The 12,213-nt window shown below is 53.7% G+C and overlaps 1 protein-coding gene across 1 annotated transcript in view; it reads right to left on the bottom strand.

The window, feature by feature from the left end:
- The window catches only part of RASAL3 (RAS protein activator like 3), a 56,369-nt gene extending 45,933 nt beyond the window's left edge, over positions 1–10,436 (bottom strand). The window contains exons 1-2 of the mRNA XM_032775538.2: positions 10,360–10,436; positions 6,217–6,643 (exon numbers count right to left, since the gene is read on the bottom strand). Of these exons, the coding sequence (XP_032631429.1) occupies positions 6,217–6,643 (427 nt within the window). The 5' untranslated portion in view covers positions 10,360–10,436. The remainder of the gene's footprint in view (positions 1–6,216; positions 6,644–10,359) is intronic.
- Positions 10,437–12,213: the final 1,777 nt, after the last annotated feature.

Below are 12,213 nucleotides of genomic sequence, written 5' to 3'. Positions count from 1 at the left end.
CCCCCCCCCACAGTACATAGCCAAGCTGTGCAACAGCTGGGATCCTCAACCCACACACACCTCACAGGGTCCAGCTATGTGACAACTGGGATCCCTGATCCACACAAACTGCACACAGACAAGATTTGCCAAAATTGGGATCCTTGACCCACACACACCACACACGGCACATCTATGCCACAACCGGCATTCCTGACCCACACACACCGTATACAGCCCAGCTGTGCCACAACTAGGATCCCCGACCCACATGCATCACACACGGCCCAACTGTGCCACAACTGGAATCACCTGTATTTTAAATTTCAGAAAAGGAGCCGTGTTAGTCTGGATCTGTAAAAAGCGACAAAGAGTCCTGTGGCTCTTCGTCGCTTTTTACTGTATTTTAAAGAATCCTTATTGAGGTTGCAAGAACAAACCTTCCCGATGTATAGAAAGAATAGTAAATATGGCAGGCGACCAGCTTGGCTTAACAGTGAAATCCTTGCTGATCTTAAACACAAAAAAGAAGCTTACAAGAAGTGGAAGATTGAACAAATGACCAGGGAGGAGTATAAAAATATTGCTCAGGCATGCAGGAGTGAAACCACACTTGGAGTTGCAGCTAGCCAGGGATGTTAAGGGTTTCTTCAGGTATGTTAGCAACAAGTAGAAGGTCAAGGAAACTGTAGGCCCCTTACTGAATGAGGGAGGCAACCTAGTGACAGAGGATATGGAAAAAGACAATGTACTCAATGCTTTTTTTGCCTCTGTCTTCACGAACAAGATGTGATGGTGCTGCCCGTGGGAGCCAGATGAGGTCACTCAGTTAGGGTGAACTGCAAACAGAATGGGGCAGACAAACCCCAAAAGCTGGTGCAAGCCAGCACAAAACAATTTCTATATTACCATACAGATTATTCAGAAGTCCAAACGATGCAGTTCCCTTAAAGTACCCAGCCTCAGGCGTCCGTCCAGACACACACGTCAGATATGATGATGATTATTGAAAATCTTATCTCATCATAGAAAAGGTTCTTCCAACCCCAAAAGATCAGCCACATACCCAGGTCCAATTATAAATCAGATCATACCCAAAATACACGCTATTAGCCAGTTCTTATTAACTAAGCTAAAAGTTATTAAAAAAGAAAAGAGAGAGAGGGTTGGTTAAAAGATCAATATACATACAGACTTGAATTCAATTCTTGAGGTTCAGATACATAGCAGAGATGAACTTGTAGCTGCCAAAAGTCCTTTTAGAAAGAGTTCATAGGTTATAGTCCAATGTCCATATTCAGGGTGACTCCAGTCAATGACTGGGGATCTCAATCCTTATGGCTTAGGGTTTCCCCTTCTTGAAACCCAAAACAGATCTGAGATGAAGCAGGATCATGTCTCCAGGGCCGTCCTTAGGATTTATGGTGCCCTAGGTAGGATTATTAAACTGGTGCCCCTCTGCCTGACTTGATCTGAGCAACACAAACATAAGCTTACAGTACTGGAAAACTTGCCACATGCATGTTATTAAAACCAGTTTAACGTAGTGAAGCCACTGTAATGCTGATGGACTAGCACTAAAGAAGTAGCACTATAGAAAAAATTCTGATTTGACAGAATGATGTAAATAATATAATTTTTTTAAATTTGTCAACATATTATTGGAAATTTCTATGAAGAGGTATTGAAACAAGGATTTGTTTTTAATTAAAAGCAATCTGTCTGGCTTTTTGGGCTGCAAAATCAGTAATAATGTCATCGTATGACAAAGACAAAGTGATGTCTTGTTTGACTGCAAGAATAGCAAGACCAGTCAAGTGTTCCTGAATCATTGTAGAGCGGAGATAGTTTTTAATGAGCTTTAGTTTTGAGAAACTCTGTTCTCCTGATGTTCCTGCTACAGGAATTGTCAGTAGAATACGAGTGCCAATGTACATATTAGGATATATATACATCAACAAGTTTACTGGTATGAATAAACTGTACAATGTCCATCACTGATTTTGCATGTGGCCACACTGATGACAATGTTCTCAATTTTTCGTACAGTTCAAGTCCATTTATATCAAAACAATCACCATGCTTCAGGAGGCTCTCTAGGTTCTTGCACTTTCTCATTAGTTGCTCTTGTTTTCTTATTTTGTTGAATTTAGTCCCACTCAGCCTGCTGCCAGCTGAGTGAATGGAACCCCAGGCCAACAGCGGTTGAGTGTCTCAGCCAGGGTCTCAGCCACCACCCTGCTTAGCCCGCTGCCAGGTTGGGGTTCCTTGGGGGTCCGCAGGCCAGCAGCGGGTGCTGAGTGGGGCCGGTGGCCGGAACCCCGGCTGGCAATGGGGCAGCAGCCGGAACCCCAGAGCATCAAAAATCAGCTGGCATGCCACCTTTGGCACTTGTGCCAAAGGTTGCCAACCCCTGCTCTATACCAGTGGTTCCCAAACTGGGGTTCGCAAACCCCTGGGGGTTTGCAGAACATTACAGGGGATTTCCCAGAAATATTTCACTAATGGCGGCCAGAGAACCCCGAGCATTGGAGACAGCAGGTGGGACCCGGTTGCAGGGCAGACACCCCGAGCCCCAAAGAGAGTGGGGCTGGGTAGTTTGGGCTGGCAGCCCGAGTCCTGGCGGTCAGCACGGGAGCCGGCAGCCTGAACCCCAGTGCTCTGTGCGGGCTGGCAGCCCGAGTAACAGGAAGAGTGGGGCTGGGCAGTTGGGGCTGGCAGACTGAGCCCTGCCCCCGGCAGCTGGGGAGCCGGCAGCCCGAACCCCAGCCTGAGCCCCAGGAAGAGTGGGGCGGGCAGTTGGGGCAAGGGTTCTTGACACTTCACAATTTAGTGAAAGGGGTTCGCGGGCTGTTAAAGTTTGGGAACCTCTGCTCTATACACTAGTAAGGAGATGAGCATCTTACAGTTGTTGGAGGGCTCTATTTAGCAGTAACAGGGCTACAGGAAAGTCAGTCAATATTTTTTGTTTTTCTGATGAAAACTGGCCCACTCCCTTCCCCATACCAAACTTGTCACAAATAATTGTCAAGTTAATTTTCTGTTTTTGGCTAAGATATTGATTTTTTTTTAACTGAAATTTGAATTCAGGATTGTTAGCAAGCATTTTTGGCAAACAAATTTGTTAAATGACAATCTAAATGGCAACACAGCACTGCTTTCATGCCTGGCTCACCCCCTAGTCTGCTGGTCCAACAGTTGAAGTAGAGGCGGAGATAGGTGGAAAACTGCAGGACCCCAAAATCCACCTCTTAGGGTGCAGAGTGGCAACACCAGCAGCAAACCCTTAGGTCCGATCACACGCCTATAGGCACCTCCGCCAGCCCAACAGACCATGGTGAAGTTAGCACAGCATCTGATCTCAGGGGGGTGGGCACCCATGGAGCCACAGCAGCTCATCCTGCCCTGTGCAGCTCCACCCGGGGGAGAGATGCGCTCCCCAGCTAGGGTGACCAGATCTAGATGTCCTGATTTTATAGGGCCAGTCCCGATATTTGGGGCTTTGTCTTATATAGGCACCAGAGCCTATATAAGAAAAAGACCCCAAAATTGGGACTGTCCCTATAAAAGTGGGACATCTGCTCACCCTACCCCAACCCCCTGTCCTGATTTTTTGCACATGCTATCTGGCTATCCCCAGCCCAGACCTGTGCAACCATTCCAATCCTGGCTGCCTGCCAAGGAAGTGAGTTACTTTCACTTTCATTCTTCAAAAGGCAGCCAGGGAGGGGAAGAGGGAGAGAGGGGTGCTCCGTGGGAGGAGGGAGAAAGGTGGGGTGCTCCATGGGGCAGGGGGAGAAGAATGGATGTTATGGGGGACAACAAAGGATACTGCCAGAGCCACGGAGCCTGCCTCACTTCACACCAGGGGAAAGAGTCACACTCACAGGTGAGTTCCTTCCCCCACCCCTTCCCAGAGACCCCAGCAGCCAATCCCCTCCCTCAGATTGTGCTGCGTTCGGCTCTCTCTAGGACCCAGCAGCCCTGCTCTCACATGCTCCACTGCTTCCAGTCTGTCTGGCAGAGTGGTGCCCCCAGACCTAGTGGCGCCCTAGGCGGCTGCCTATTCTGCCTATGGCTAAGGACGGCCCTGCGAGTCTCAGGGTTCTTATACATTTCCAGCAGCCTTTCTGTCTGAGAAAACAATAGGCTTAACTCCTTCTCCCAAACATCCCAATTAGCACAGGATAATTTATCCATTAAACAGTTCAGATACAGGTTACCACAACCTTCAAAGAGACACCAACAATAATGCTATTTCACTCAAGTATTTTCCTAAATGTTAATATTCCTTTTTTGATCTTTGAATCAAAGCTATAGCTATAGCGATAGTCAAGACTTGTTTGCTTACATCACAAGATCTGAGCAAACATCTCCCCTTCTATCTTTAATAATGCAGACTTGCATTTCAGAGCTCTGTTCATTTACATATTTCCCTAACAAGTCTCTAAAGTTCATCCATGGGTCAAGTCAGTCTGTTAGTTAATTAACTCTTTCTGGCCCTGTCATCCTTCAATGAGATATTAGATCAGACTCATAACATCACACAAGGTCAGCTCCCAACTGGACGAGCACAAGTCCATGGGGCCACATGCGCTGTATCTGAGGGTGGTAAAGGAGTTGGCAGATGTGATTGCAGAGCCGTTGGCCATTATCTTTGAAAACTCATGGTGACTGTGGGAGGTCCCGGATGACTGGAAAAAGGCTCATGTAGTGCCCATCTTTTGAAAAGGGAAGACGGAGGATCCGCGGAACTGCAGGCCAGTCAGCCTCACCTCAGTCCCTGGAAAAATCATGGAGCAGGTCCTCAAGAAATCAATTCTGAAGCACTTGAGGAGAGGAAGGTGATCAGGAACAGTCAACAAGGATTCACCAAGGGCAAGTCATGCCTGACCACCTGATTGCCTTCTATGATGAGATAACTGGGTCAGTGGATATGGGGAAAGCGGTGGATGTGATATATCTGACTTTAGCAAAGCTTTTGATACGGTCTCCCACAGTATTCTTGCCAGCAAGTTAAAGATGTATGGGCTGGATGAATGGACTATAAGGTTGATAGAAAGCTGGCTAGATCATCGGGCTCAACAGGTAGTGATCAATGGCTCCATGTCTAGTTGGCAGCCGGTATCAAGCGGCGTGCCCAAAGGGTCGGTCCTGAGACTGGTTTTATTCAATATCTTCATTAATGATCTGGAGGATGGCGTGGACTGCACCATCAGCAAATTTGCAGATGACACTAAACTGGGCAGAGTGGTAGATACACTGGAGGGTAGGGATACGATACAGAAGGACCTAGATAAATTAGAGGATTGGGCCAAAAGAAACCAGATGAGGTTCAACAAAGACAAGTGCAGACACACACCACACACAGCCCAGCTGTGCCACAGCTGGGATCCCCAACCCACACATGGCCCAACTGTATCATGGCTGGGATTCCTGACACACACCACACATCACACACAGCCCATCTGTGCCACAACTGGGATTCCCGACCCACATACACTGTACATGGACCAGCTGTGCCACAGCTGGGATTCCTGACCCACACACACTGCACATGGCTCAGCTGTGCTACAATTTGGATTCCTGACACCCACACACTGCACACGGCCATGCTGTGCCACTACTGGGATCCCCAACCGACACACACTGCACACGGCACAGCTATACCATAACACACACAGCCCATCTGTGCCACAACTGGGATTCTCGACCAATACACACTGTACACGGCCCATCTGTGCCACAACTGGGATCCCCAACCAACACACAATACACAGGGTCCAGCTGTGCATGTCTGGGATCCCCGACCCCAACACACCACATACAGGCCAGCTGTTCCATGACTGGGATCCTTGACCCACACACAACACACATGGACCAGCTGCACGGCGGCTGGGATCCCCAACTCACACACACCTCACACAGCCCAGCTATGCCATATCTCGGATCCCCGACCCACACAGACCTCACATGGACCAGATGTGCCACAGCTGGGATCCCACAGACTGACCACAGACCTCGCACAGCCCAGTTGTGCCACGGCTGAGATTCCCCGACTCACACAAACCTTGCATGGCCTAGCTGTGCCAGAGTTGGGATCCCTGACCCAGACCCACCCCATACGGCCCAGCTTTGGCCAGTCTAGTTCCAATTGCCCACTGCCCTGGATGCCCATTCCCCTGCTGAATACAACCCACTGCAAGAGCGTTCAGCCCCACGCTGGACCCACCTTACCTTTGGCTGCCTGTTGAGGTGCCTGCTCTGCCTTGGGCCCACTCTCCTGGCTCCTGCGGTGGGACTTGGAACGCAGGTATTTTCGCAGGTTCAGCTTAATGCCTTCTTGGCCCTTGGGCTCCTTGGGCACCTTGTCCGGGGCAGAAAATGCCCTCTGGAACACAGACCTCCGGGCTGCTGTTTTGCTCCCCACAGGATCTGGGGGCTCAGTGCCTGGGCTGCTCCTGGCCATGCGCACCTCAGGGGCATCAGTCTCAGGCTGGCTATGAGCGCGCCTCCAGTTGTGCAGTTTGGCCCAACGGCTGCTGGCAGGGGGCATGGGGTGCCGCTCGGGCTCCCTCTCCCCACCCTGGAGGCCTGTCCGCCATTTGTAGGACTTCAGCGGGGACGGTGCCTCAGGTGCGGGTGGTGGTGTCATCTCCTCCATCTGCAGAGCAAGAGAAAGGTGGCATGGGACTGTGCCATGACAGTGACACATGGTCTGGCTTGGAAATGGCACCTTGGCACCAGAGCCACCACTTCCCATGGGAATGGAGACAGCAGGGGATGGGGATGGGATTGGGCAGCACAGAGAGGGTGGGAGAGGGCATTGGAGATGGGATGGAGTACTAGATACACTGGAGGGTAGGGATAGGATACAGAGGGACCTAGACAAATTAGAGGATTGGGCCAAAATAAATCTGATGAGGTTCAACAAGGACAAGTGCAGAGTCCTGTGCTTAGGACGGAAGAATCCCATGCACTGCTACAGACTAGGGACCGAATGGCTAGGCAGCAGTTCTGCAGAAAAGGACCTAGGGGGTTACAGTGGATGAGAAGCTGGATATGAGTCAACAGTGTGCCCTTGTTTGCCAAGAAGGCTAATGGCATTTTGGCTGTATAAGTAGGGGCATTGCCAGCAGATCGAGGGACGTGATCATTCCCCTCTATTCGACATTGGTGAGGCCTCATCTGGAGTACTGTCCAGTTTTGGGCCCCACACTACAAGAAGGATGTGGAAAAATTGGAAAGAGTCCAGCAGAGGCAACAAAAATGATTAGGGGGCTGGAGCACACGACTTATGAGGACAGGCTGAGGGAACTGGGATTGTTTAGTCTGAAGAAGAGAAGAATGAGGAGGGATTTGATAGCTGCTTTCAACTACCTGAAAGGGGGTTCCAAAGAGGATGGATCTAGTCTTTTCTCAGTAGTAGCAGATGACAGAACAAGGAGTAATGGTCTCAAGTTGCAGTGGGGGAGGTTTAGGTTGGATATTAGGAAACATTATTTCACTAGGAGAGTGGTGAAACACTGGAACGGATTACCTAGGGAGGTGGTGGAATCTCCTTCCTTAGAGGTTTTTAAAGTCAGGCTTGACAAAGCCCTGTCTGGGATGATTTAGTTGGGGATTGGTCCTGCTTTGAGCAGGGGGTTGGATTAGATGACCTTCTGAAGTCCCTTCCAACACTGATATTCTGTGATTCTATGGGGCAGCAGAGAGAGGGTGGGATGGAGGCAGAGGGAATGGGATGGGGCAGCAGAAGAGGTGGGTGGCATGGGGCAGAAGGCATAGGTCAGCAGGGGAGTGGGGCTAGTAATTGGAGCCTCTGAGATTTCGATGTGCCCATGGTGCTTCTGACTGCCCACCAGCCTCTGGTGCACAGGCAGGCACCTCTGGTGCACAGGCAGGGGACATGAGCCAGGTACCCATGAGTTCCAAGGGCAAACCAGGGACTGGGGGAGTGGAGGGACTGCACTGCCAAAACCTTGGGGGCATGCATGTGCCTCATGCAACAACAGTGCAGCTTGGCTAGGCTGAGCTGGGCATGGTGCAGGGCCTGGTAGGAAAGGTCTGGGGTGTCCCAAATGGAAGCCGACGGTTCCCCTGGTTGCTGCGGTTTCCCTGGGCTGTGTGCTGCCCCGCTGGCTCCCAGGTCTGTGCATGCTGTGCCATGAGCTCTGGAGCATGGTGGCCTGCAGTGAGTGGCCAGGGACAGCTTCTTTCCTTCCTCTACTTTGGTGGTGCAGGCCTGGCTGGTCTCACCAGCACCCAGAGGCAGGTCCAAGCAGGCTGGTTTTGTGCATGTGAATCAGGCTCTCTCTCAGGGCTGGACCCAAAGAGAAGATAAAGGCCCTACTGTTAGTGGCGGTGAAGGGAGCAATCCTGTAGCCCAAGTAGGGTGACCAGACATCCCAATATTATGGGCTTTGTCTGATATGCACAACCATACACAAACACTCTCCTCGAAAAAACTGAAGTGTCCTGATTTTTCACACTTGCTATCTGGTCACCTGAAGCCCAAGCAGCTGAGACTTGGAATGCTGGAGTGGAGGTCGCTGGCCTAGTGTTGCAGCCTGTGAGAAACCTGAGGTTTGTAGCTCTGGATGGTGGGTGCCTGGCATTGGGTCTAGGCCAGCTACAGCCCGGCTGCTCAACAATGGGAGAGGGGCCTGGTGGGAACAGCAGGGGATGCAGGAAGGCTGGGGCAGGGTAGCCAGACCAGGGGGGTCTGGTATTCCATGTCTCCCCGTGGCACCTGACCAGCATGAGTCTGGGTCTCCCTGATGCTCTGGGTCTCCTTGTGGCACTAGGGCTAGGTGAGAGGCTTGCTGCTCTGGGTCTCCCCGTGGCATCTGGCCAGGATGAGTGCTGGCTGGGAGAGGGGCCCTGGTGCTCCAGGTATCCCTGTGGCATCTGGCCAGGATGAGTACTGGCTGGGAGAGGGGCCCTGGTGCTCCAGGTATCCCTGTGGCACCAGGGCTAAGGGAAGGGCCTGGTGCTCTGAGTCTCCCTCTGGCACCCAGGCAAGGTGCACTTTGTGGGCGGCAGCACAGCTCCTCCCTGCCCTGCACAGAACCAGTCCTTCTGCTTCCCAGGCTGGGCAGAGATGCCAGGCTGGGACAGGTACGATGCTCAGGCCTGGGCTGAGCAGCTCTTGCCATGGGGTGCAGACAGCAGCACTTCCGCTTCCTCTGGCTGTTGTGATGCTGCTGCCCCTCCCCACCCCCCACTGAGCCATTTCCTCCCTCTGCACCTGGCCCTGTGCTCAGTCAGTTTCTGATGTAAATAAAAGGTCCCCAGGTTCCTGTGGCTGCAGGAGGCAGGGGGCAGTCCCGGGGGCCTTTTCCCCTAATGCCAGAGCTCCTGGGGGCCAGACTGGAGTGCAAGGAGGGGCAGGGCTGGCCACAGCCCAGAGGCTGCCCTGAGCACAAGGGCTGCTCACTGGATACCAGCCCCCCGAAAAACCTGTGGCCCCACACGTGAGCCATACCAGCCAATGGGGGAAGGGACACAACACCCCTACTTGGGCCACCCGGCCACCACCACGCACCAGGGTTCTGGAGCCCAGACACCTTACATGCCCCCAGATCCCACGTGGTTCTGCCCACATGGGCCCAGTGTCTGACCGTGCTGGTGGGCAGGGGCGGCTCTAGACATTTCGCCATCCCAAGCACGGCGGCATGCCGCGGGGGGTAGTCTGCTGGTTGCTGGTCCCGCGGCTCCAGTGGACCTCCCGCAGGTCTACTGCCTAAGGCACCCAGCCTGCCACCCTCCCGGCCACCGGCAGAGCACCCCCCGCGGCATGCCGCTCCAAGCATGCACTTGGCGTGCTGGGGCCTGGAGCCACCCCTGCTGGTGGGGGGGGGGGTGGCTGTGAGGACCAGATCCCCTTGTGCCTGGCCTGGAGTTCCTGGGGGAGGCAGGAAGCAGCGCCCCCTCAAGTGCTGCTAACAAATGTGCAGGTGGTGGTGGGTTTTTGTGAGCAGGGGGGCAAATGGGGCTGGGTTTCCCCGGCAGCACTGCAGGCAGGGGGCTGACAGCTTTCCCTGACGACTGCCCATCCGAATCTTTTCCTTCCCCTTCCCTCCCCCGTGGCCCCTTCTCCTCTCCCCCAGCTTCCTCATATCCCGTTTCCCCTTCTCTCCTCCGATCTGCCCCTGTCCCCTGCTCCCTCCAACCCTCCTCAGTCCTCTGCTCCCTCCAGTTCCCTCCTCTCTCCCCCTCCAGTTCCATCCTCCCGCTGGTCTCCTGCTCCCCGCATCTCCCCATGTCTCCTCCTCCCTCCAGTCCCCTCCTCCCCACGGGACCCCTGGTCTCCCCCATCCCTCACCGTCCCAGGCGCCCTGCTTCCCCCTCCGGCCACCCGTGCCGAGCGGCTCTCACCCAGCAGCAGCAGCAGCAGCAGCCCGCGCTGCCGAAGAGGTACCTTAGCTCCCTGCTACAGTCGCTCGCTCGCTCTCCGGCTGGTCCGTTCCGGCAGCGCTGAGCTGTGGCGAGGCGCATGTGATCAGGCAGCAGATGCTAATCTCGCCCTCACCTCCGCCTGTGGCTGAGCTGCCCGATGGCATCTCCGCTCCCAGCAGCGAGGGGGTGGGATAGGGGCAGAGGGGATGGGATGAAGCAGCAGGAGGGAGGGTGGGAGGGGGCATTGGGGTTGGGCGATGGGATGGGGCAGCAGGAGAGGTGGTAGGAGGGGGCGTTGGGGATGGGGTGAGGACATGGTTCTGGCTGAGCCCAAGCCCATCAGGCCCGGCAGTCTCAGGCACATGGACCAGGCTGGGACTATGCCAAGCTACACCCATGCCCCATGGCAGGCTCGGCAGAGCCCACAACCCCAATGCCCCTTTCTTCCTCTGAAGGCCTTGAACAGCCATGAAGCAGTTAACAATGGACATCGTCGTTAGGTTTCAGAGTTAACAGGATCAGGTCTTTCTAAGCTTCTATACAGGGCTGTGCAGACGCCAGGAAAGTGAAGCATGGGTCACACACCACACTGGCAAGGGATCTTTGCAGCTAGAAGGACCCAGACTAGGTTATTTTAAATGGAAGTTGAGATCCTTCAGCACAAGATGCAGCCGCCGGGGAATTGGCACCAGAGGGACTTTGCAAACCATCAGCTCTTCAGTGCACTATTGGCCCAGACAGCCTGGTATTGCTGGGGCAGCTGGCCCATTTGCACCACCTCTGAGAACTTGCTGCTGTCCTCTGCCAGTGACACTGGTATGGCTGGTGCTGGCACAGGCAATCTGTCAGCATTTCCAGTGGCTCGGTTGGTGCTGGCACGGTCAGTCTGTCAGCATTTCCAGTGGCACAGATGGTGCTGGCAGGGCCAGTCCATTGGCATTCCCACTGGCATGGCTGGTACTGGCATGGTCAGTCCGTTGGTATCCCATTGGCACGGCTGGTGCTGGAATAGCCTTTCTGTCCACAGCATCACCGGAACTGCTGATATGTCAGAGAGCAGGAGACTGGGATGTGGAGTGTGGCAGCCCAGTGGGGCACGGTGGCAGGGACTGTATTTGGCCAGAGACTGCTTTTCATTGAGCGCCTGATAGCGGCAGCACAGCGCCCCCTGGTGAGTTCCCAGGGAACTCAAACTTGCCTCCTGGAATGGCAGCAGCACCTGGACCCAGGACTCCCCCTGCTTGGCACCACACCCCGACACAAGATGTATTTAGTCCAAAGGTCCCCGAGTGGTATATAGGGTGCTGGGTTGGACTGGGGCACTGGCTCGCCTGGGGCACTTGCTAGCCTGGAGTGTCAACTCCTCCATTTTCCCAGCTGCTGAGTTGCACTGGAAGAAGCTAAAGCACTGAGCTCCTATGGGGTTTGGGTATGGTGTAGCAAAGAGCAGGGGTGTGGAACTGGGGAGCAGGGTCAGTGGCTGGGTTAGGATTCAATGGACGTGGATGTCATGGGCTATTTTCCGACCATTTCCGTGGAAAGCAGATGCAGTCTGTGAAACGCCCCATTCTTGTGAGGTTTTTGCCATCTCAGATGAATCTGCAGAAGGATCCTTCCAGTGTGACTCAGAACCAAAGCCTGGATCAGCCTCCCTCTCCCTAGAATCCCAAGGGCTGAGGCTCTGGGTTTGGCTCATTGTGGGCTCTCATGGGGGCTGGGGCCTGAGTTGGGCTGCCTCACCCTGACTGAGCACATCCAGACACTGACAACATGAATGCCAGGAACCTACTGAGGGCATTGACATCCTGGAGGGATGCCCTGGAGGGAGCGGTG

Source organism: Chelonoidis abingdonii, chromosome 26, assembly GCF_003597395.2.
Source record: "Chelonoidis abingdonii isolate Lonesome George chromosome 26, CheloAbing_2.0, whole genome shotgun sequence".
Lineage (NCBI taxonomy): Eukaryota > Metazoa > Chordata > Testudines > Testudinidae > Chelonoidis > Chelonoidis abingdonii.
The sequence above is the reverse complement of the archived record's forward strand: the minus strand, read 5'-3'. Positions and strand labels throughout refer to the sequence as shown.